General features: G+C 50.5%; 2 protein-coding genes across 3 annotated transcripts in view; one reads left to right on the top strand and one right to left on the bottom strand.

Moving 5' to 3' along the window:
* The first annotated feature begins 1,370 nt into the window (after window positions 1-1,370).
* Window positions 1,371-13,905, top strand: PTPN6 (protein tyrosine phosphatase, non-receptor type 6). Of its 2 annotated transcripts, none has more exons than XM_009998465.1 (15): window positions 1,371-1,384; window positions 6,244-6,366; window positions 6,649-6,843; window positions 9,393-9,615; window positions 10,297-10,413; window positions 10,571-10,684; window positions 11,070-11,166; window positions 11,585-11,664; window positions 11,754-11,903; window positions 12,008-12,139; window positions 12,405-12,559; window positions 12,860-12,927; window positions 13,325-13,476; window positions 13,578-13,675; window positions 13,797-13,905. In XM_009998465.1, the coding sequence occupies exons 1-15, from the start codon at window positions 1,371-1,373 to the stop codon at window positions 13,903-13,905; spliced, it is 1,827 nt and encodes a 608-aa protein (XP_009996767.1). The 2 variants fall into 2 exon arrangements, with proteins under 2 accessions (XP_009996767.1, XP_009996774.1); XM_009998472.1 differs by lacking the exon at window positions 1,371-1,384 and adding an exon at window positions 5,923-5,963.
* Window positions 13,906-20,957: 7,052 nt separating this feature from the next.
* Window positions 20,958-25,065, bottom strand: part of PHB2 (prohibitin 2) — a 5,528-nt gene continuing 1,420 nt past the window's right edge. The window contains exons 2-7 of the mRNA XM_009998901.1: window positions 24,940-25,019; window positions 24,666-24,850; window positions 22,618-22,747; window positions 22,067-22,170; window positions 21,577-21,654; window positions 20,958-21,038 (exon numbers count right to left, since the gene is read on the bottom strand). Of these exons, the coding sequence (XP_009997203.1) occupies window positions 20,958-21,038; window positions 21,577-21,654; window positions 22,067-22,170; window positions 22,618-22,747; window positions 24,666-24,850; window positions 24,940-25,019 (658 nt within the window). The remainder of the gene's footprint in view (window positions 21,039-21,576; window positions 21,655-22,066; window positions 22,171-22,617; window positions 22,748-24,665; window positions 24,851-24,939; window positions 25,020-25,065) is intronic.

Genomic DNA, 25,065 nt, shown 5'->3' with positions numbered 1-25,065 from the left:
CGGGGGGTGCTGGCCCGAAGGGAGCGGGGTGCTCCGTGTGCTCGCGTGTCCGCCGGCGTAATAAAGAGATGTCTTGGAAGCGCCCCGGGTGTGTGGATGGACGTGCGAGCTCAGCAGTGCTCCCCCAGGCACGGGTGCTTCACCCTGCTGCACGGGAGGGCCCACCTCATCCTTGGTGCAGCCTGTGCCCGTGTTCTGGGAGGCCCAGTATGGACCAGAGGTCATTGCTTATAGAAGCCTTAGGACTTGGTATCAAAGCACATACAAATTAGCTGTTTGAAGCCTACTAGGTGATGTGTCCCTAAACGCAATGAAGTGCCACAAATGCCCCCAAGCCCCAGTCCCCAGCAGAGCGAGGGCAGCTAACTCACACCCTGCAACTCGGGGCTGCATTGTTTTCCAGCTGGATGTGCCATCAAACACGTCAGCCCTGAGCTGAGAGATGCAGCCAGGAGTGGCAGGGTGTGTGGGAGGGCTGGGCTTGCCCCATTTGTCTGCAGCCTGCCTGAGAACATCATAAACAAAATAAAATTGCACCTTCTTGTCTTTTGGCACCGAAGAGGGAGAAACCTAGTGGAGCAGCCTTGGTCCAGTGTGAGGTTTTGCGTTTCTGACTTGATTCAAGTGAAGGGGCATCAGATCCGTGTGTGCCTGCTGCCCTGGGAAGCCTGCAGGTCTTTTGGGAGGGTGATGGGGGCCAGCGTGGTGGGGCTGGGTGTGAAGAAGCTCTCCCCAAGAGACCAGGGAGCTGCCGGGAGCCAGGTGTGAGAGAGCTGCTGCCCATTTTGCCTCCTGTGCCTGCCGGTTACAAACCAGGCAGGAATGCAGCCAGCAAGGGCGTGAGCTTCAGGGATAGGAGGCAGGAAGAGCAGTCAGTCCCTTCCGTCTCCATCCACCTCTCCCGGCTTGGCCGTGGCCTTCCCCCACCCCTCTAATTATTCATTAACCACAGCCCAGGAAGTGCTTTGCAAATGGTGGAAATTAAGCCCTCTGCTCGAGGCCTGTGGTTTGCCTGACCTGGAGCTACCTACTTCTTAGCCTGCCTTGGAACAGGCGGAGTTTGGGGCCGTGCCCGTGCAGATTGGACACAGGTGAGTCACAGGAGGTGCTGCAGCCCCCAGGTGCTGCCAGCTGCCTCTGCAGGGCCCTGGTACTCACCCCCTGGGCATCCAGCCCTGTTGGGAAGGTGCGAGTCCACCCCTGCTCTGGCGAGGTCTTTGTTCTCTCTCCCAAGTTCATCTCAAGAGACCGCCCTCATAATTCCCATATTGCTTCCTTCCCTTCAGTAGGACCCCGTGGCTGTAGCACTTCCCACATCTGCTGCTGCCAGCGGGTGGCCCGTCGGCGGGGATCTGAGAGGCAAGATCCTCATGCCATCCTGCGGGTGAGTGCTGGGAGTGCTTGTCAGGGGAAGGAAGAAAGAGCTGTTGGTGAGAAAAAAATGCTGGCAGTGGGAACTGGGCACAGAAGAGAAGAAACCCACCTTCTTATAGGAGCTAGGGGAAAGCCTGAGGGCTGGGATTCAGGGTGGTTTAGGTTGCTGTTGCTGTCACTGCTGGTCCTTCTCACTTTGTTAAAGAGCAGCAGGGTCTGGATACCCAGTCCACTGCGGTTCCTCTGCCAGCCTCACAGAATGTTTTTGTACTGAGGTGGTCAGGTGGCTGGCTGACCTTTTTAGTCCTGGTTATTTCTTGGCTCACTACAGCCTTCCCAGCCCTTTCTGAAACAGCAGGATGTAAAATCTCCAGGGTGAGTCCAGGTGGGTTCTCTGCTCTGGGGACTGTGATAGTGTGGTGTAAGGAAGTGGGATTCACACCAGCATTACTCTGTGACAGGGATCTGTGCAACCACAAGTGCTCCAGCACTGTCCTGGGGTCCCGTGGCCTGACAGAGAGCATCTGGCTTGGGAAAGTCCCAGGAAGATGGTCCATCTGCCCATTCCCCAAGCCTGGGTGGGTTTGGCTCTGCACTGAGTCAACACAACGGAGCTACAACAGTTCTGTGCACAACAGCAAAACCTCTCGTCTGATGTTGTCTTAGCACTGAGAATTAGAAGTGACAAATGTGGTGCCGATTCCTAAAAAGGGCTCCAAATAGGATACCCCAAATGTGGGGGAAGCACAGACCAATAAAGCTGGTACCTGGGTAAGAGGGTGGACAGCGTAACAGAAAGCAGTGAGTGTGATATTGAAGAAAGAGTCAGCAACTGCTTCTGTAAAGACAAATCCCATCTTGTTTTCTGAGGGACTCAGCAAGCGTGTGGATAAGGCAGGTCTGGCTGACACAGTTCTAAAAAAATATATTTAACATTATTTTTTCATCAAAGTCTTAAAATAAAGCTACAGTCATAGCATAAGAAGGAAGAAGACAACCTTTATCTTGGGTAAAAGAATTAATAGAAAATAGGAAAGAGAAGGTGGAAATAAACATCCAGATTTTACAGGAAAGGGAATGAATCAGTGGCCAGATCACAGGGCCTGACCAGAAATGTAGTGTATTCCCAAATGACCTGGAAAGAGAGCTTGGATGGTGAGGTGACCAAACTGGCCGATGGTAGGAAGTTGTTCAGGATAATAGGGTGGGAGATGACTGTGAGTAACTGCAGAAGGGCCTTATGATAGTGAATGGGTGGGCAATAGAACAGCAGCTGAAATAAAAATACAGGCATATGTAAAACAATGTTCCTGGAGAAAAATAATTCCAAGTTTACATATAAAACTATGAGCTGTAAACTAATCCTAACCTCTCTGGAGTAAGACTATGATTATATATAAATGCATGGAAGTGTGAGCTTAATGCTTGGTTGTGGTGAACAAATAGCACAAATTGCCACTGTGTCTCAATATGTCCACATATCCCTGGTATCTTGAACACTGCAGTTCTGTGCCATCCTTCACCCTTACCTACAAACAACGCAGCAGAGTTGGTGACATCCCAGAGAGGGACAGCAAACATGATCAGAGGTGTAGAAAAGCTCTGTGTGAAGATCACCTTCATGGGGTTGCAGTCGTCAGCCTGGGAAAGAGCTGAGGAAGGATACAAACATTACAGGTCTATAAAATCATGATCAGCCTGGAGGGGGTAAATAGGAATCAGTCATGGAATCTTCTCTCTCTACGACAACCAGATGTGAATAAAAATGGGCAGGGAGCAGCTTATAAGCAAGCCAAAGGAGGGAATGGTCCTGTAGGTCAGTAGTGGAGCTCCTTGCCAAAGGATGTTGTATTTGGTTGACTCTAGAAGTAGCTGCAAACAGAGGCTTAGAGAGTACAAGGGGGAAAATAAACTGTTCCTCCACCCTCTAAATCGCCCAGTTCCCCTCTGGGTAGTCTCAGATAGCTGTTAAACCCCTTCATAAGCATCTTTTCTCCAGGCTGAAATAAACCCAGCCTGGCAAACCACATCTGCTGTGCTCCTGTGGTCTCACTGCCTCGGTGGCCTTGCACTGGATTCTGTCAAGTCTCTCAGTGTCTTTTTTTTACAGCAAGTCAGATGTGGGTGTCTTTTAATTAACTATTTCGTTTATCTTCTCCTCTAAACTTGTTCCTGTGCTGGCAGTAGCTTGGCTCCACAAAGGGTTTACAAGATGAGGTTCTACCACCTCTGTTTTCCTGAAAGCCAAAGAGAGAGCAGCGTAGGAATAGTTTCTTTGCTGAAAACTTTTGACCTGTTAATTATATTTAAAACAATATTTTAACGGTTCAGTGATAGTCTGCTGTTGCACCCTGCAGCCTGTGAGGAGAGCAACCTCAGAGACACCATTTGCTTCTCTACTGTGCTATTTCCCTCTCTTACCAGCAGGAGCTCCTCCCCAGTTGTCTTTGGTCCAGATTAAAGACAAGGCAGCTTGTGCATCCAGTCCTTTTGTCAGCTAAAAGCAACCAGAAGCATAAATTCATTCCATAAATGATGAGACCTGGGATTTGTATCGACACAAATGCTGATATGTGGGTTATGCTGCACCCTGTGCCTTGTCTTACTGGAGGATACAGAATTACCTGGGTTTAGTGCTAACTCATCCTTTTTCTTCTACTCTGGGCTCTTTGCTACCTTTGTCCTTTCCCTGTTCCCCTGTGTCCCATTAATGTTCTTTTCCTTGGGCAGGCTTTCTCCGTCAGCCAGTTCATAAGGTGTAGGGGTGCCTAGGCTTTATTTTTGTCTACCATGTCTTCATAATCTAATATTATTTAGTTACCAGGAATCCTCTTGCAGGACTTCTGCCCACAAGTTCCTGTTCTTTCTCTCCCACCACTGAACACTTCTTCCCTGTGCCCTGCTAGACTGGCTCTGATTTAGGTGCAAGTCTTTAAGGTGCAACTTCTACAACTTTGGAGCTACAGGTCTCTGTGCATTTAAGTCTCCTTTTTTTTTTTTTTAATTTTTATTTTTAAATAATGATTAGTTTTCAGTCAGCACAGCTGGATCCCTGCAGCTCACTGCTGGCTCATCGTGAAACTAGAAGCATGTCAAAGGAAGCTGTTGTAGGTGCCTGGGCTGCCTTTCTAACAATGAAGTTTAGGTTCCCACTCATCCCTCCAGCACTTCCCTTTGTCGTCGGTTTCTGTCTCGTCCACAGGTTTTCTCTCAGCCATTGCTAGCAGCCTGCTTAGCTTTTTGCAGAATTTTCCAGTCTGGTGTGTGCAGGGAAGTCTGCAGCTAGTGATGCTTGAAATGAGAAAGTCTTCTGCTGTTCCTGCTGCTCACATCCCCACACGGGGTAGCTGAGATGGCCCAGGGAAAATCAGGCTCATTTGCCAGCTGGATTGCCCTCTTTGGCCACTGCTTAGCTCCTGTTCTTTCACGAGACCTGCAGACCTTGAAACCAGTGCTATGGGAAAGGGCCACTATGGGCTGGAACTGGAGACAACTAGACAACTGGAAATGGTTAGTTTTCCTTCTTTCTATCTGGTTGTCCAGGTTGACAGCTTTGGCCTCGTCACTATACTGCTCTGAGGTCTGGAAGGTCCCAGACTAATCCCTCTCGGTGCTGTGTGAGCCCACTGTCCTGCTCCTCTGGCTGCTGTTGAGGGGAGCTTCAGCACCACCTCCCACCCCATCCCTCTGGAGCTCCCACTGCTCCCATCAGCTGCATCCCCCAGCAGGCTGTTCTCAGCAAGGCAGCACTCTGCTTAGAGTGCCCATCTGGCCCTCGAAGTTTGCAGCTCTGGGCTTGCACAGACTTCCCCTGGGGCTGAACAGAGCACGGAGAACATTCACCTGCCCAGAGGGTCCATCAGTGGGCTGGTGTGTGGAGGTTTCAGCTGGGCAGCCCAGCAGAGCCAAGGTGTGGGTAACCGAGAAGGGTGCTTCGTTGCTCAATGTGTGCTGGACTGTGCTGGCTGCTCCAGGCTTGCAGGTGTGTGGATGAGCCCAGGCAGCCATGGTCCCCTTGGCATCATGGCAAGGGCTTGGGAGTGGGGAGCACTCCTGGCTCGCCCTGCCCTTTTGAGGAAGAAGGGGAACAGAGGACGTGCAGAACCGAACTTTGTGAGTGAAGCCGGGACCCGAGATGCACCCACAGAGCCAACCCTGGTGTGAAAAAAAGACAGGAACCCAAGAATAACAGGGGGGATGGGGAAGAAAGACACAAAAGGAGAAGCAGAAGTGTGTGCAAAGCAGCTTGTGGCTGGGGAGCTGATGGCTCAGAGCTCTTCCTGTTCCTGGAGCCGCGTGTGCCTGGCCACGCACGAGCTGGTGCCTGCCTGTGCCCCACGTCGCTGTGCAGAGGGGCAGCACCCACGGCACGTGTGGGGAGCCGGGTGGATGGAGAGGGGCTGAATGGGCTGGTGTGATACATGGCCAGCTCCCCAGAGGGACAGAAGCAGCTTGGCCTTGGGTGCTCCGGCACAGAGCTCCAACTTCCTTTTTCTCACCAGTGTAAACTGATTTCTGCTTTGCATTTTTTGAGTTGCTTTGGTGGCAGCCTCTTGGCCCCCTCTTCTTTTGCCCTCCACGATGGTGAGGTAAGAGGGGCTGAGAAGTGTGTGTGTGTGTGTGAGAGAGAGGAGGGGGACCAGGAAAGTAGGACAGATCAGAGGGAGGGATAATCCTGGAAGCTGTATCTCAGTGGAAACCTTTCATGAGGTGGGGGAGGTATCTGGTAGGAAGGGCTGCTGCTGAGAGCTGCCACCTGTATGGGCATCTCTAGGGATCCTGACTGCAGACCATTCTTCACTGTACTAGTTTCCAGAAGAGTGCTTGGACTTTTTTACTCACTTGGTCTTGTTTTATCTCCTCTGGTAGGTGGTTTCACCGTGACTTGAGTGGGCTGGAAGCTGAAGCCTTGTTGAAGGGTCGAGGTGTCCATGGGAGCTTTCTGGCCAGACCCAGTCGGAAGAATCAGGGGGACTTTTCTCTTTCAGTTCGGTGAGTAACTTGGACCTCAACCTTTGCCTTCCCAAGGTTATATACACAGAACGCTCCTTGGATCCCGTGGTGCCTTCTTCACCCTGTTGTTATTCCTTTGAATTCTTTCCAAACTGTAAAAAGACCTGAGCATATTCCAGACAGGAAGCAGGAGCTTCTCTTTCCAGCCATCTCCTTTCACTAGGAGGGCTTGCTCTGGTTCCACAGCGGGAGGTAAATGCAGAACCTTTTCTGCCTCCTTCCCAACTGCCTCGCTGGACTTCTCTGTGCATCATCCCACAGGGTTGGTGACCAGGTGACCCACATCCGCATCCAGAATACTGGGGATTTCTATGACCTCTATGGAGGGGAGAAGTTTGCCACCTTGTCAGAACTGGTGGAGTACTACACACAGCAGCAGGGCTCGCTGCAGGACAAAGATGGAACCATCATCGACTTGCGATACCCCCTTAACTGTTCTGACCCCACTACAGAGAGGTAAGGAGCAGCAGAGCAGCTGGTGTCTCAGTGATGAGACGTCCTCTGTTTCATGGCTTCTTTTCTGCCCCCTGTGCAACCCCTGCCAGAAGTGTCTCCTGTCTCCCACACACTCCTGTGCTTCCATGGGGACAGCATCCCCAGGAGTAGCTGGAGTACCTTGACCCATCACACCAGCCCTCACAGGCTCTATTTTTACTTCTGGTTTCCTGTTTTGTTTTTTTTTGGTTGTTATTTATATACCGTTTCCTGAAAGCACAGGTTGTGGTGTTAAGTCTGGAGTGTGGTCTGCAGGGTGACACGTTGTGTGGACACTCTCAGCCTTGCCCCAAACCTCTCTGGTTAGTCTGGCGATGCTCCCCTGCTATTCCCAGCCTCTTTTGACACCCAGTTCCTAAATCAAATCAGGTTGGTTTGGCCCTCGCCCTGCGCTTTCGGGCTCTTCGAGGCAGCTCCGGGAGCAGCCCGGCTGTGTTCTGGAGCCGGGGAGCAGGGATGTCCCGGGGTGCCCCTGCCGGGGTCCGGCTGCACAGGGGGCAGCACCTGCACCGGGCACCGCTGCGCTGGGGCCCTGCAGTTTCCACCCTTCCTCCCTGCGGTTGGAAACTTCTCCCCCCCCTCCCCTGCTAGGCTCTTACGAAAGCTCCTCTCTCTCCCTCCCCAAGTGATTTTCCATCACGTGGCTTTGAAGAGTTGGGCTCTTCTGGGGGAGGAGAGGGGGGAATGGGGCCCATTAACCCCTTCCTGCCTGTGGAGGGGAGGTCTAGAGACGTCTGTGATGAGCAGGTAGGGCGGTCAGCTCTTCCCTGGGGTTGCATCTGAGCACATGGTGGCCGAAACCTCCCCTGGGAGGAGGATCAGAAACGAGTGACTGCCCTGCAGTGAAAGTCACCAGCTGCTTTTTGCAGCGTGCGAGGTGAGGATCCACAGAAGTTACTTGCCAAGGCACAACATCTGGCTGTCAAAAATGGATGTTATGTACAGGGATGTGTTGCTCTGGCCCGACACAGGGGTGAGTGGATGCCCCAGCTGCTTCTGCATGGCCTCCTGAATTCAATTCCTGGGAACAGGTAGCCCTAACAATGCCAAGCTCACCGTAGACACCAGTACCACCCCACTGTGAGCTGCTCAGTGGGCAGCAGACCTGCCCCCCCAGCTCTAACTGCACTGGCTTATCTGCTGAGCAGCAGCCCGGCCTCAATGGCAGCACACAGGATGTATGACTGGTGCTGGCTGTAGAGATGGGGATTACCCAGGACCAGAGGGGCCTGCTTGAACCTGGCCAATCCCTGCTGAAGGAGAAGGGGCCAATTCTCCTCCCTGATACCCAGCTGGGAAGGAGGGAAGGGGCTGGGGCAGGACTGCCAGAGCTGAAGTGGTTCCAGGGCTGAGGTGGGTCCAAACCCAGCAAAGGCTCCACCAGAAAATGGCTACTGGGAGGATCAGGACGATATGAGCAGCATTTGCCAGTGCCCAGAACACTGCATAGCTCTCAACTGCCTGTAATTTAGATCTTTAGCTCCAGCTTCCAAGCGAGTTTAATGGAAGCAAGGCAGAGCTGCAGTGAACACGACCTCCTGCATCTCTACTTGGCAGCTCAGCAGCACTCCCAGGACCTTCTCGTGTGCTCCAAAGAGTCTGTGACACTTGGGCTGGGCACGAGGAACTAGAGGATCTGCACAGAGACAACCTGAGTCCCATCTGGAGTTTCTGCAGGCCACGAGCCCTGCAGTAGGAAGAGAGGCCAGGGTTGTCCCATCTCCATCTCCCAGCCATCACTTGCACTCCCATTGCACAATGCAGTGAGATCCCATCAGGCAGGCACATCCTCCCCCCAGAGACACATGAAGGTGGGAAGGCCATTGGCACCAGCTGCACCATGCTTGTGTCCCTCTGCACCCTGCAGCAGGGCAGAGGGCACCTTGCTCAAATGGAGATGCTCCTCACCTCGTGCTGAGAGTTGTTAGCTGGGTGTTTGCGTTGAAGACAGGAAGATGCATGTGGATCAACCACAGTGACAAGTGACAGGAGCAGAATCCAGGCTCCAGCTCACTCCTGGCATTCACTCCCATGGCCAGGCTGATTGCTACAGTGTGATGTGCCCAGAGATTGGGAACTGTCCTTTGGCTGGAGACGTGGCTGTTTCAGGAAGAGAGGTTGCTGGGATGGTTCTTTAATGGATCGGATCTCACCACAACCACCTGGGTGCTGCTAAATCCAAGGGGAGAGGTTCTGCTCGTGTGTACTGCACAACCGGATCACACTCGCTGCTTTCCTTTCTGCTCCCTGGGTCCCCTTCTACCTCCACTTCATCCCTTGCCTTTTCCTTTTCTTGCCAGCTCTCTAGTTCTTTCTGTATAATCTGCTTTTCCCAAAATACTGCTCCTCTCTTGGTTTCCTTCCCTCTCTCTCTCCCTCCCCTGTCTCTACCACCCTTTCTTCCTCCCTCCCCTTCCCCAGTGTCGATATCCTTCCCTCATCAGCTCAAGGGCATCCACTTACCTGCATCTCCACCTCTCTTCTGACCCTCTCTTGGCTTTTTTTCCTAGGTGGTACCATGGGCATCTGTCAGGCTCTGCAGCTGAGTCACTTCTCCAAGCCAAAGCCACCCCTTGGACCTTCTTGGTGCGGGAGAGCCTCAGCAAGCCTGGGGATTTTGTCTTGTCTGTCCTCACTGACCAGCTGAAACCTGGGTCTGATGTTCCAGCAGCTGGGGCAACCAGTGCCCCTGGGGCCCGGCTCAAAGTCACCCACATCAAGATCATGTGTGAGGTGAGCAGCTGGGAGAGCAAAAGGAAAGGGAGTGGAGTGGAGGAGGTGTCTGTCAGTCTCTGCTGATCATGTCTTCAAAAGTATGGGCCCTGTCAGCAATGTGTCTGAATTTGGATCACAGTGCTGTCACCTTGCAGGCTCCTTTTGTCCTTGCCCCAGCCTGGGTGACCATGGGCAGTGCTGGGTGCTCAGACACAGGAGGAAGCAGGGCTCAGTGTGACCAAGAAGTGAAAGAGAGAGGAGAATTCACAATCTAATTACAAATGCAGCGAAAGAGTCAAAAGCTCTTGGAGGAGAAGTGGCATCTGCAAGGCCTTCACTTGTAGTCTGAAGGATGCTACCAATCTGGCTGTCACAAGCTCTCCTGTTTCACGTGGGAAGATGCAGAGAGTGGAGGGAGATTTCAAGGACAGAGAGCCACTAGCCTGAAATGAGAGCTGAGGGCAATATACCTCCTCTGGGCTTCCATCCACTCAGAAAAGCAGTCACTTCACCATGCTACCAACTTGGTGTTCTCTGGGCAAACTTCCATTTTACCTCCCTGCTAGAGGAATTGCTTTTCTAGAAGGAACAGGGTGGTGCCCATGGCTTTGCACCCCACTGTGACCTTTTCCCTGAGGGTTCCCAGCTTTGTGTTCACACTGTTATGAGTGGGACCTTACACATCCTTCCTCCATGTAGAATGGACGCTACACAGTTGGAGGTGCTGAAACATTTGACAGCTTGGCAGATCTGGTGGAGCACTTCAAGAAGACTGGAATTGAGGAGGTGTCTGGCTCCTTTGTGTACCTGAAGCAGGTAAATCCCATTTTCTCTGTGTCTTAGGGATCCTTTGGAAGACCCACTTGCTGTTTGTTTCTGCTTGTGTCCCTCTCCTCCTTTTCTTCACAGCACAGAGAGGAGACTTTGCTCTCTAGCAGGGTCCCTCTCTCATGCCAAGCCATTGTTTTCCCAGCCCTACTATGCTACAAGGGTGAATGCTGCTGACATTGAAAACAGAGTGCACGAGCTGAACAAGAAGAGTCTATCTGAGGAGACATCCAAGGCTGGATTCTGGGAGGAATTTGATGTAAGAAACTGCTGGGGGACATTCTGGCTTTTTGGGAAGTCCCTGTGCACCACCTCATTCCCCATCCTTGATTTATTCCTGGACACGAACTTTTCAGGTGTCTTGAAAATTTTTGTCAATTTATCTCTGAAAGAAGTCTCTAATTTCTCTGGGGAATAACTGTCATCTTTAAGTGAAGCCAGTGAGGTAGAAATGTGCCTTTTTGTGGTTGGGAGAACTTGTCACCAAGACCCTGGACTTTTCCAGTCTATGTTTGCTTTTCACTTCTCTGCTTCCTCCACAATGATGCTCATGTGTCTTCAGGATCACTGCTGTTCCTTTGAGTGCCCAGCTCCCTGGTCATACAGTCTGACCTTGCCATGACTGTTCTTTCTTCTGCTCTCAGAGTCTGCAAAAACAGGAACCCAAGCACCTGTTTGACCGTCATGAGGGTCAGAGGCCTGAAAACAAGTGCAAGAACCGATACAAGAACATCTTGCCCTGTGAGTCTAGTTTTCCACTATAAAACAAAAAAAAACCCACAACAAACCTCAAATAGACAGGGACAGACAATGAAGAGCTGTCTAAGTCACCTCTTGCCCTGCTTCAGCCCACCCTGTCCTCCAGAGCAGGGGACAAGGTGTGTGGCACTGAGGATTTAAGAGCTGATGAGAGTTCACAAGCTTTTCATGTCTTTGAAGGAAGGAAGGACCCATTAGCTTCTGATGGTCTATTGTAGGGGTAAGGAGATAGGAGGACAGGGTGACATTGGTCTGACTCCAGAGAAGGAAAGGTGAAGATAAGGGGTCTGCTGCACGCACTGGGTGGCATGGATGAGGTGGCATGGGGCAGTGAAGGAGCTTCATGTGGCTAGGCATGGAGTGTCTCATTGCTATGTTTGTTCTTTCACTGCATCCCCAGTTGATCACTCCAGAGTCGTCCTCCAAGGAAGGGACCCAAATATACCAGGATCTGACTATATCAATGCCAACTATGTCAAGGTGAGAACTGAAATATGACTACGTGCCCAAAGTGGGGTAAGGCCTGCCTGCTCCTGCAGCCCTCCTGATCTTCTCCTGTCCACACTCAGAACAACCTGATCAGCCCAGATGAGTGCACCAAGACCTACATTGCTAGCCAGGGCTGCCTGGACACCACAGTCAATGACTTCTGGCAGATGGTGTGGCAGGAGAACACGCGCATCATCGTGATGACCACACGGGAGGTAGAAAAAGGGCGGGTAAGTAGCAGTTTGTAGTTGTCCCTGGGCTGCCCCCTTCAACCACTGCTCTGCTTCTTCTCCCTCTCCTGCCCAGCCTCACCCTGCCCCCTCTGCCCATGCAGAACAAATGTGTGCCTTACTGGCCGGAGGTGGGCAGCACAAAGGGATACGGCCCCTATCTCGTGGAGAACGCCGGGGAGCACGACGCGCTGGAGTACAAGCTCCGGCACCTCTGCGTGTGTCCCAAGGAGAACGTGAGTGTGTCTGGCCAGGGGCTGTCACGGGGCACGTGGGTCTAACTGCATATCTAAGGCTGGGAGCTGCTGGGTGCTGGGGTGTGCTGCTGTTGGGGCTGCTGTTCCCACAATGGCTTTGGGCTGGAATCATGCTGGTGGGATCACCAGGAAGCATGCAGGAGACAGAGATTCCCTCTGGCTTCAGGCCCACCTCTCCCTGGGACAGAGACCAGGGACAGGACTGGGCTGCAGTTCTACCAGCTGGGTGTTTTGTTATTATCAGGGTAAGGCTGTGCGTGAGATCTGGCACTACCAGTACCTGAGCTGGCCTGACCATGGTGTACCTAGTGAGCCGGGAGGAGTGCTCAGCTTCCTCGACCAAATAAACCAGAAGCAAGAGAGCATCCCAGATGCAGGGCCCATTCTGGTGCATTGCAGGTAGGTACAGAGGTTGGGGTTTGAAGCATTCTCCATCCTTTTCCTAGGCTGAGGTACAGAAAGCTGTTCCACCAGCTGTTCCCTAGGAACTGTGTGTGAAGCACGTGTCAGCCCCAATCTTTGTGGGGTTTTTTTTTCTCTTTGATGTCCCCAAACGGAACTCTCAGCCTGTTGAATTTGTCTTTTTTTTTTGTGGCATTGCTAAGCAGCTGCTCCAAGTGCCACACCTTTCCCTAGAACTGGCTGCATTTTGTTTCAGAAGCTGCACTGCTCTGACCTCTGCTTGTCCTCTCCTTGCAGCGCTGGGATTGGCCGCACTGGGACCATCATCGTCATTGACATGATAGTTGAAACCATCTCCACCAAGGGTAAGAGGACTCCACAGGATTTTGAAGTGAACTGGCCTACCTAGGAGGGCTGTGCCCTTACCTCCAGCTGCAAAGGGATGAAAACCGTCACGTGTCAGTGGGAGAGGTCTTGTCACAGCCCTGAGAAGGTTGTGCTGCCCTTGCTACCCGGCAGCTGCTGGATTGCTGCACCATGTCCACAGCTGTGGCTTCAGCCCTCCCTGAGCTTGAGCTCTTCCTCCAGGGCCAGTCTTAACAGATGCTGAGCAGGAAGGAGGGATAGCAGGTCCACACAGGAGTCAAGACTATGGAGGGAGGTGGAAACTTCTTGACTGACCTGAACCGTGACTGGTTTTGGTGGAGAACTGGGAGAGGGGCAGTGAATATGTCTCTAAGCTTTTCTGGTGCCCCCTGCTAGGACTTGACTGTGACATTGACATCCAGAAGACCATTCAGATGGTGAGGGCCCAACGTTCAGGGATGGTGCAGACAGAGGCCCAGTACAAGTTCATCTACATGGCCATCTGCCAGTTCATAGAGACAACCAAGAAAAAGCTGGAAGTTATCCAGGTGAGAAAGGGGACTCTGCTGTCCTGCCTGCAGAGCCTGGGCCCTGCATGATGGTGGCTCTGAGCTCTGTGCTCCATTTCCCAAGTTATTCTCTCCTGTAGTCTCAGAAAGGCAAGCCGAATGAATCAGAGTATGGGAACATTGCCTACCCCCCTGCAGTGAGGAATGTGCATGTCAAGGCTTCACGGAAATCCTCCAAGTAAGAGCTCACCTAAACCAGAGGCCCAGCTATGCCTGCCTCTAGCAATAGTCTCCCTCCTGGCTTGGCTGGATTTTCCCACTTGCTCATTTTTTCCCCTTGTTTTCCCCTGCTCTTCCAGGCAGAAAGAGGAGTCAACTGTTTATGAGAACTTGGAGAAAAAGGAGGAGAAGGTGAAGAAGCAGCGCTCCTCAGAGAAGAAACAGAAAGGCTCACTGAAGAAAAAATAAGCACACGTTGCAGGTAACCCCAGGGGGGGTTTGTTTGAACCCAGGGAGCAGGACTGGGGGTCAGGTCCAGGCTGGCCTGTCTCTTATTTCTTGCTCCCCAGCTGAAACTTGGCCTCTCCCTTCTCTTCTGTGCCACCTCCCAGTGCCCTGAACCAGGCTGCTTTTCAGCTCAGCTGACTGACTTGATTGCCTGACTCCAAGGTCCCTGGCCTGTGGGGGCTGGCCAGGGCTCTTGGTGCCCCTTCATCAGTCATTAACAGGAAGAAATCCTGCCCCTTCTTCCCCTTGCTCTCTGAGCACTGGGGCCCAAACTCCCCTCTGCTGTGTCAGCTGCTTGAGGAAGAGTTGAGACAGCTCTTTACAGGAGCTACAGCTCTGCCCACTGCTGTGAGTGCCTGTTACAGGTTCCCTGAAGCCTCAGCTTCAAGAATTTGGAGGCCTCTTTCAGCTTGGCTGCTCTGCAATTCAATGGGAAACCTCCTCCTGCCTTAACACCCTCTGCCCTACAGCCTCTTTTGTTGGAGCCTTCGATTGGATGCTGTAAATATACCAGAACTTGATGTGATTGCCACGTTTTCTCTTTTGTAAATAAACATGTACTTGGTTGCACACTGAGTCCCAGTTTTCTCTGTAATTCCTGTTTGAGACTGAGCTGTGCTCCTGGCTTCCCTTGCAGCCCTGCCAAGCCTTGCAAGAATGACTAGCTTAGTTTTCCTCACTTCCTGCAGCCTCCAGACACCTGGACAGAAGCTGTGGCCAATTCTGGTGGCTCCTTGCTGTGAGGCTTGAGTGCTGGCAGTCCTCAGCTATGTCTGAGCACAGACAGCAAGCTGACACAAACCTCCATGCAGGCTTTTGCACTTAAAATTGTGATACTTGGCAAAGTTGTCCTCATGCTCCCAAAATCACTAGACATTTTGTCATCTGTCTTTGGTGGTATCTAACCTGAGCTGGAAGGTAAGTCACAAGGGCTGCTTCAGCAAAGAGCAGTGCCTGACAGCTCCTTCCTCTGCACCACTTGGTAGAAATGAAACCTCATCTTCATGGAAAAACTGTGGACACAGTGTGTCTTCACATATCCTAGTCAGTCACCTCCAAGGAGCTGCTAAAGGAGCTGGATGGTTTAGTCTGGTAAAAAGTAGGCTGAGGGGCAAGCTACCCTCATCTACACCTACACAGAGGGGTGGGAGAAAGATGATGGTAGTGGCAGACAATAAAACCAGGGGCAAAGGTCCCAAATTGCAGCTTGGGAGGCTCAGGCTGAACAGTGACTGGGTCCATCCGACAGGTGCTCAGAGGGGAAACACTGTCCTTGCAGGTTTTCAATTCTTGAGGACAAAGCCACAGCTGATCTCACCTAGTGCTGGTAACAGTGCCACCTGCAGCAGAAGCCTGGACTAAAGACCTTCTGAGGTCTCTCCCCACCACAATTTCTACCATTCTGTGAGTGCCAGGAAGCATTCCTCAGTGCTGGAACCTGCCCTTGGTGGTGTTTGGATGGGACTCAGCATGAATTTTATGTCTTGCCAGTTAAAACCAGGCCCCAGCCTGAGAACCATAAAGAAACATTTGGGGGAGTGCTGAGTTTGGATGAAGCCACTGTTAAGGAGTGCAGACCTGAGCCCTTCTGAGCTGTCTCAGATTACAGAGGACACGCTGAGGAATCCTTCCTTTAGGGGTACAGGTACTGCTTAGGATGTGGGCATTTGCTACTCCAAGAAAAAGATGGTTCAGGTGTCCTCGACTAGGACCTGGTTAGAGCTGATAGCAGGAAAAGCTCAGACCCAATTAGGGAGAAGTCTTACCTATGTCACAAAGTGCCCTAGGACCCAAACCAAGATTACTTGGAAATGTGGGAGAGGGGATTTTGTCTGGTCTGAGCCATGCCTGGGCCTTGTGTGGGAAGACTGCACCATCAGTCCCCACAAGTTGCCTGACACAGCCCCACACTGAGCACTTCCCAAGTCAGATGTAATCACCCTCTGCTTTGGTGTGAAGATCTTAGGGCTGGGATGTCTCCTCTCAGTTCAGGGCACAAATCCAGGTGGGGGAAGGGGTGGAAAAGTGAAGGAATGAGACCTACCTTGACCTCTGCTCCTGTAATACACTGGCAACAGCCAGTGTGCCTGCAAGATGACCTACCTGGCTGGGAGCTGGCAAGGTGAACCATCTCCCAGTGATGGGCAGGATGACTTAGGTAACTTCAACTAGACTCCCTGCTTGGATCTGGATGCACAGAGCCAAGGCAAGGCTGGGTGGGCAGTGCACAAAGGTGCACCAGCTCTGTGGTTGCTGTTGTGCTTTCAGCCACACAAAGAAGTGTTGCCCAAGCCAAGGCACAGGCACAGCAATAATGCACTTCCAAGACAGAAGAACTCACCTTGTTGGGCAAAAACAACTTGACCCTAAGTCTAGGCAGCAGGCAAGCTCATGAGGGGCAACAAATCACAGCTCCAAGGATGAATGGCCAGATGCCTTCCTGCCCATATTGGGGGACGTTTTGCCCCTTCTTAACTGCAAGATCTGCCTCAAGAGATGATGCCACAGCAGCAACCTCATTCTTTTTGAGTTCAGCAGCTGGTTCTGGAGCACCTGGCTAGCTGCCTCGGACAAATGAAGTCGTATACCTGAGACACAATGTATTGGGAGGAAGGACACTGTTTGTTGTCATTTGATAAGGCAACAAATTTGGCTGGAAGCCTTGGGAAGATAGAAGATACGTTGTTAGCAGACCCTCTTTCCAGGCTTGAGCTTCCTCTACCTACATTGTGAGCCAACAGGCACTCGAATTTACCAGCTAGCTTTGCAACTCTGTTACCACTAAAGGATAAGGAAGGGACAGTGAGAAAAATGATGGGCAGGGAAGTAAAGATGAGTGGAGAAGCACCACGTTTTATCTCTGAACAGTGCCAGACACTGTCTTCTAAGCCACGGGGCTAAAGACCTACTCTCACAAAATATCCACCTTTGCTTTAGATTCCTGTGCAGCATCAATGGAGAGGGTCCAACTCACTTCCTTCTCAAAAAGCTGCCACATCCTAAAGCAAGGCATGCCAATGGAGTACTGTGTCCAGCTCTGGAGCCCTCAACAGAAGAGGGACATGGACCTGTTGGAATGGCCATCTACCGGATGGCCACAAAGATGATCAGATGGCTGGAGTACCTCTGCTATGAGGACAGGCTGAGAGAGTTGGGGCTGTTCAGCCTGGAGAAGAGAAGGCTCCAGGGAGACCTTATAGTGGCCTTCCAGTGCCTGAAGGGGCTCCAGGAAAGCTGGGGAGGGGCTTTTTACAGGAGCTTGTAGTGAGAGGACAAAGGGAAATGAATCAAAACTAGAGCAGGGTAGATTTAGATTAGACATTAGGAAGAAGTTCTTTTTCCATGTGGGTGGTGAAGCACTGGAACAGGTTACCCACAGTGGTGGAAGAGGTTCCATCCCTGGAGGCATTCAAGGTCAGGCTTCACAAGGCTCTGAGCAACCTGATCTAGTCCCTGCTCACTGCAGGAGGTTGGACTAGATGACCTTTAAAGGCCCCTCCCAACCCCACATTCTGTGATTCTATGAATGGGGAGCTTAAACTCTATTCAAAGCACAAAAATGGAGAGAACTTGTGGACCAAGTTGCTCTAAGAACCTCACTTCTGTTTAAAATTCCAGAGCTTAATGTGCCCATGATCTCCACTGTTTGCAAAAAATACAGACTGAAGAAGAACTTCCATGACTGTACATCAATGTACCCTGTCAGGCAAAAGGACCAACGTTACCCTGGGGTGCACGAGGCACAGTGTAGTTAAACAGTCACAAGAATCACAGAATGGTCTGGGTTGGAGGGGACCTTAAAGATCATCTAGTTCCAACTCCCCTGCATGGGCAGGGACACCTCCCACTTGATCAGGTTGCTCAGAGCCCCATCCAACCTGGCCTTGAACACTTCCAGGGAGGATGCCCCCTAACTTCCCTGGGCAACCCGTACCAGTGTCTCAACACCCTCACACTGAAGAATTTCCTCCTAATGTCTAACCTGAATCTCCCCTCTTCCAGTTTTAATCCATTACCCCTTGTCCTCTCACTACAAGCCCTTGTAAAAAGCCCCTCCCCAGATTTTTTGTAGCACTGGAAGGCTGCTATGAGGTGTCCCTGGAGCCTTCTCTTCTCCAGGCTTCAAAGAAGTGATGGTCCCACTATCCTCAACACTGTTTCAGCCTCACCTCCAGTACTGTGTGCAGTCTTGGACTCCACAATAGAAGAAGGGCATAAAAATACTAGAATGTGTCCAAAGGAGGGCAATAAACATGGTGAAAGAAAGAAGGCATCATTTATAAGGAGAAACTAAAGATGCTAAGTCTGTTCAGCTTTGAGGTGACTGAGGGCTAATCTCATTGCTGTCCACAATGTCCTTGTGAGGGGAAGCAGAGGAAGGTTCTGATCTCTGTTGTGTTCATCAACAGGACACAGGGAGTGGCATAAAGCTGCATCAGAGGAGGTTCTGAATGGTTATCAGGAAGAAGTTATTCACTGAGAGGCTGGTCAAGTTGTCTCTATTCAAGACAGATAATGCCCTTCTCACTGCTGTAACTTTAAGGTCACCTTGTGTGCAGTGAAGAGTTGGACTCTTATGACCCTTGTAGGTCTCTTCCAACTCAGGATATTCTACAGTTCTATGATTCTGTGAAATCTTCAACTCCTCAATCCAGCACAGGGCAGCCCAGCAAGACAGGGAAAAAGCCAGCCCCCTAAGCAGACACAATTTGTCCTTTGAACTCCAAGTATGGAAGAGAGCTTAGCCAGCAGAGGAAGATTTATCCTACATTCTGGCCAAGAAAGCAGGGGTGGAAAAACCCCAAGGTGTAACAACAGACATCAGGACGCAGCACATGCTGCTGTGACATGGAAAAACAGGTGAACCTGTGCTCATCTCTAGCACCTACAGGCAGCAAAGAAACTGGCCCTGGCCACTCATGCAGCTACACCCACACCTGCTCCTTCTCTCCACACCCTGTGATCCCTCAGCAAGCAGGAGGGTTTTCCTCTTGCTCTTTTCCCCACAACATCATGATTCTGTTTTCAACCAAATAAAAGCTCTGTTTCACCTCCCCTATGCAAAACAACCTCTTTCTCCAGCACTAAGCACACTCAGAGAAAACATTACTTTTGGAGGTTTTAATTTTTACAAATGTTTGAAAGCATCACTGAGCAGACAGTGATGCAAATAGATAATTCTAGCAGTGACAGGCACCCAAATGAATGACATTTTCCTGAATTCAGTCCCAGGTTCTCTTGGGATCAGAAGAGCTGAAGAGAAAAATATTTACTAGGAAAAAAAAGCCTGATGCTGATGGCAGCAGAACTCCCTCATTTAGAAAAAAATTAAAAATATTCTGATTTTACCCTACAGAAATCTAAAGGTGATTAGAGGTGAATGACTATATCCACGTGGTTCAACACCAGTAAGCACCCTTGCCCCCACCCCAGATTTTTTAACTGGTGGGATGAGGAAGGCATCACAGCTGCCTAGAGGCAGAGCCCAATCCCATAACTTGATCACCACAGACGGAGCAGGGGCATGGAAACCAAACCTGGCTACTGGGTTAAAAACTTCAAATTGAGGGCAGCAATGCTAGTTTGGAGGGAGTTGAAAGCTCCTCCTTCGTATCTTCCGCTGGTCAGCAAGCTGGCTTTAGGATGCTTCAGTTTCCTTCATTTCTTCCCTTGTTTGAGTAAGAGGCTGTCACTGAAAGGGAGACAGAAGGGAGTCATCAATTCAGGGAGCACAAGCAAAGCTGAACCAGACCTGCACTACAGACTTCAGCGTGTGTGGTGTCACACCCAAAGGATCTGCACTTCCAAGTCCTTTCTGTGAAGGACCACTATGGCTTTTTTCAAAGCCCCTTAAGTCTTCTGGGCTGAGTAAGACTCAATGTGGTCAGAATTAAGGAAGAAGGATCTTAAAATCAGAGATCCCACAGAAAAGAAACCAGCTTTGCCTCCCTTTCTGGATTTTAAGAAATTGAAGCTTTTAGCTGCATGTCATTAGCTCAGCTGGCACTGCCTTGTCCAGCAAGGCAGATGAGGCAGAGCCATCAGACTACTGCCAGCTCTGAGACCAGAGAATGGAGTTTTCTAGCATGGACTGGAAAGCTTTCAAAAAGTATCTTTCCCAGATATCATGACTCCAAACCAGCACAAATTCTTATGATCATTGAACCACCTGCTTAGAGCCCCCTTTGCTGCAAATGCAGGACACCCTGTATGTACACGCAGGACAGATCACAGGATGCTCCTCAGTTACTCTTGCCTTCCTCACACAAGGGTCCTTATGAAACACACACAGAGCTCCAATTACTAAGTATCTCCTACTCCATGTAGACACAAAAGTGTGTAGCAAGAGGACAAGGGGTAATGGTTTTAGGCTGGAAGAGGGGAGATTTAAGTTAGACATTAGGAGGAGATTCTTCACTGTAAGGATGGTGAGACACTGGCACAGGTTGCCCAGGGAGATTGTGGAAGCCCCCTCCCTGGAGGTGTTCAAGGCCAGGCTGGATGGGGCTCTGAGCAACCTGGTCTAGTGGGAGGTGTCCCTGCCCATGCAGGGGGGTTGGATCTAGATGATCTTTAAGGTCCCTTCCAACCCAAACCATGATTCTATGATTTGTGTGGCCCCTGCAAGGAAGGCTTCAAGCTCCACCTCAAAATGAGAACTGAGGTAGAGAACAGAACAAGAAAGGCCCAAGCCAGATACAACCCAGGCACTAGGCAAACATCAAAACCCTTGTTCCAACTAGTAGCAAAAGCATCAAAATAAACAGTGTATTACCTTCCTCTGTGTGTCAGGAGATGCAGTAAGGAGGGGGGGAAAAAAAGAAAGAAAAGCATTAGTAAATTGATCAAACAAAAATTTCAATTTCCACAGTAAGTACGACTGCTCCCTACTCAGCTGTGTCCTTTGGCATCAGGATCCTCTCAGAGAAAAGACCCTGAGAGAGCTCCAGAAAGGGGACCAGCTTCACAGGTCAGGTGCAGATAAATACCCCCACGACAGCCATCTGGCCCCTTTACCTGGTGAATCCCTCATCCTGCAGGTTCAGTACCAAGTTATCTGCTGTGAGATACACACGGTTTTGTGAGGCAGCAATCTGGAAAAGAAAGACATGGCAGAGAAGGTGTAAAGGAGTACAAAGACACACAGATGAATAGCACTAATAAAGAATCTATCTCCCTGCCTAGATAAAGCACTCTTGGTTTATTTACTTAAGATCTCTGTTAAATCAATGCAACTCCCCATAACAACTCTGTGACTTCCTGACTTCCCATCTCAGTGCCATCAGACTTCCTAAAAGAAGTGCTCATTCTATTTCTCTGTCAGACCTTTGATCCCATGCTTATCTGTTCCCCTTTGTCAGTCTGCAGGAACCCAGAAGCTTTTGGTGGCTGCAGCTGAATGTGGGTGATGGAATCTGATGTGGATCTGGCTTTGCCATCTGGGGAGCCTCAAATCTAGTGGACTCTTGTTGCAAGCCAGATCTTAAGCTCTATTTGAGCAGAGAAGGGCTGGACAGGATCACAGATCAGGACAGGGCAGGTCACATTCGCCTTAAACTCATCACTTGGCCACTGAGCTGGGAGGACAGCACAAGGACTGCAAAGGGACAAGTTCTGTGCCCCAGTGCTCACCGTTTTCGAGATGTTTTGAGCAGCTCGGATCTTGCGTAGCTTGATGTAGCCTGGATTCCTGCTAAGGGCTTCACCGAGGTACAGGGGAGCAGAAGTTAAGGAAAAACCTGCTAACAGAAGTCACTCATCCTTCAGGAAATTCTTCCTAAGCTGTATTATCAAATATCTCAACAATCTCTATGCCAGCAACTTGGGGCTTTGGGTAGGGACAGTTTTACTTCCCCCAATCAAGAACAACATGATGTAATCCACATAGAACCAATACAAGTTAAGCCTTAAAAGAGGGAGTGAAGGCTCAAAGCCTCCTCTGCTCTGAACTACCACCTCAGGCAAACCCCACTCTGGCCAACTGTTGGTAGATGGGGGGATGGAATCAATGAAAGTGACTTATTCGAAGCTATCACCCAATAACAGTCTTGTGTGATCCCAAGGCAATAGATTCTCAGGACTGTCAAGCTCACAACCCCCAGAATCTCTCAAAGCAGGATATCATCTTGGCAGCTGTAGCCTCTCCTTCAGCCTGAACAATCTTCTGCTTCTGCTCCTGCTTGGCCTTCTCCACCAGGAACTGTGCACGCTGTGCCTCCTGCTGGGCTGCAGAGAGAACAGCCAAAAGCACTTGAAGCAGACCCCATCTTGAGCCAGAACCCTAGAGCCTGGGGGGCTCCACTTCTTCCCAAAGAACTGACAGCATCCTGGAGCCATAGCCACAAATAGGAAATGTATCCCAGTGTACTTTCCTTTTTGTCTTATAAAATCAACAGCATCCAGACCCTCTACACATGATCCCACTAGTGACTGAGTCCCAGTCTGAAGGGGAACCCTGCAGTCTTGGGAACTCAGTCCCTCCAATGGTCTCTCCCATTAGCTATCATCCAAAGTTTTCCAGTAATCCTCATGAAATAACTTATTTGGTTCTGCCACTAAGGAGGCTGAAATGCATGGAAGCAGTGACCTGCTAGCCCAAATACCAATTCCTTTCTTAATAATTGAACGACATGGCAAATGCAACCCACCCTTTCCAGGCATAAACTGACTTACCCACTTGCTTGGCCTCCACAGCTGCTGTGTATTCACGACTGAAACTAAGCTCTGTGATAGCCACATCATCCAGGATGAGGCTGAAATCCTTGGCTCTCTCTGTCAGTTCTCGCCTAATAAGCAGAGACACCTGAAACAAGAACACAGCAGAGTCCCAAACACAGCCCATTTCTCATCCCCTGGTCCTCAAAAGGGAAGCACAACTGCTCTCCACAGTCCATTCCCACTGAGCCCAAGAGAGACATTGCCTAAAACAACCCCTGAACGACGGACACTAATACCTCTGAATCTGCCATCTTTAAACCACCCTGCATAGTCACAGCCACATACAGCACTTCCAGAAGCAAATTACAGCTCATTTACAGTACTACCACCATACAACTAATACTGCAGAAATAAAAGACCTTGAAAGGCTTTTTTTTGCTTCCACGTGCTACAACATCTAGTTCCACAGTCCCCACACATGTTCTGGCAATAACTATCTCCTTCTCCACTTCCAGTTTGCCAGTGTTTGCAGCCTGCCTGTCTACTTGTATTCCTGTTCAGACACAGAAAAAACATTTCCATGTAACATTTTTACCACATATCACACTACTGCAGCCACTCTTCTAGTGTGCCTACTCCATTTTTTTTTAGACTCTTCTAGTGTGCCTACTCCATTTTTTTTTGTCTCTTTAGAAGACTGTTGTTGGCAGATACCTTGATTTATTCCACCTTAAATTTGTCAGTATCTTTTTTTCAGGCAGGCTGACACGTCCTACACTAAATACTGACTGGAACAGAAATGATTGCTACAGGATCACATCCCCGACCAGTTCAGCATGTGCTTTTATTGCAGCTGTACCAGAAACCTTCCCTATGTGAACTGCAAAGAGAGAACTGCATAAACTCACTTCATAATCTTCTCTTACCAACCACTTCAATAGGCATCATTTTGCAGTAATGAAGGTGGAAAATTCAATCTAGTTTGCTCAGGACTTTCAGACACCCAACAGCTGCCTTTGCTTCTGATTAACCCTATTCCTTTGCAGACTCTCACATCCTCCCTTTCCACTCATTTTGCTTATACAAGATCTTTGACAAAGATCCTCTAAAGCCTTTAAAAAGAAAACCAGCAGCTTCTCCCTCAGTTGTGATAGCAGACAGATATTCTCAGAATCCCTGGCAATGATACTACCAGAATGCAAACTCTGAGGTGTAAGCTTTTTAAATCTGAATATCTCTATTATTTTGCAACAGATTACTCTCTTCTAAAGAGAAATACTGGCTACCCTTCTGTAGCATTAATTACTGAAAGTTTATTGCTAACTGTTCATCCACTTTGCTTTTTCAGATCCTGCCTACAGGAAAGCTGGGGAGGGATTTTTACAAAGGCCTGTAGCAAGAGAACAAGGGGTAATGGGTCAAAACTGGAGGAGGGGAGATTTAAGTTAGAAATTAGGAAGAAATTCTTCAGTGTGAGGGTGGTGAGACACTGGCACAGGTTGCCCAGGGAAGTTCTGGAAGCCTCATCCCTGGAAGTGTTCAAGGCCAGGTTGGATGGGGCTCTGAGCAACCTGGTCTAGTGGGAGGTGTCCCTGCCCATGCAGGGGGGTGGGATCTAGATGATCTTGAAGGTCTCTTCCAACCCAAACCATTCTATGATTCCATGATTATAACTATTTAGAACTCTTTAGAACTGTTTAATTTGCTCTGACAGCTCTTCTGAGACCCCCAAAGGGCCAGCTAATATATTTTTTTAAAAAGCCAGTTCTAGTATGACCTGTGAACTGCAACATAAATACCTGTCCCTCTCCCTTCATGACATGATGGTAACACTTCGGCGCTCTACGTACCAACGAATGCAGTTTTCTCCTCAGAACCCAGTGCTACAGCCTCAGTGTTTGCACCTCTGTCACAACCAAACTGCAAGCAGGGCACGGTTCTGCCCTCCCTGTTTGGATGCACTACCTGCCAGCCCCGTGCCTTTACCCTTCCCTTGACAGAACACCCCCCACGCCCACCACCGAGTCGTTTCTCCCTGCAAGCCCCCTCCGAAAAGAGCTCACCTGGGCCCTCTGAGTGATGAGCTGCGAGGCGTTAAACTTGGCGACCACGCTCTTGAGCACCTCGTTCACGATGGAGGGCAGGACCCGCTCCTCGTAGTCCAGCCCCAGGCGCTGGTACATGCTGGGCAGCTCGGCCGCGTTGGGCCGCGTGAGGACGCGCAGCGAGATGTTCACCATCTGCAGGTCTGCGGGGGAGAGAGGGAGGTGTGAGCAGGGCCAGCCCTGACCCCTCCGTCCCTGAACCTCGTGCTGCGGCCCGCGGGGCTGCCCTCACCTTTGGAGCCGGTGGGGGAGGAGATTTTCCTCGGGCGGGCTCGGATGTCGTAGATGATGGGGTACTGGAACCAGGGGATCCTGCGGGGGGGCGGGAGAGGCGCGTGAGGGCGCGGGGAGCGCGCGG

The sequence above is a fragment of the Chaetura pelagica genome, unplaced genomic scaffold (genome assembly GCF_000747805.2).
Source record: "Chaetura pelagica isolate M959 unplaced genomic scaffold, ChaPel_1.0 scaffold120, whole genome shotgun sequence".
Lineage (NCBI taxonomy): Eukaryota > Metazoa > Chordata > Aves > Apodiformes > Apodidae > Chaetura > Chaetura pelagica.
This window is presented reverse-complemented; position numbering and strand designations above follow the sequence as displayed.

What these genes read in the sequence shown, in the direction of transcription:
- PTPN6 (XM_009998465.1), top strand. An exon ending in AAAAGCTGGAAGTTATCCAG is followed by an intron (nt 13,477 to 13,577) that starts GTGAGAAAGGGG and finishes TCTCTCCTGTAG; the next exon opens with TCTCAGAAAGGCAAGCCGAA. An exon ending in GCTTCACGGAAATCCTCCAA is followed by an intron (nt 13,676 to 13,796) that starts GTAAGAGCTCAC and finishes CTGCTCTTCCAG; the next exon opens with GCAGAAAGAGGAGTCAACTG.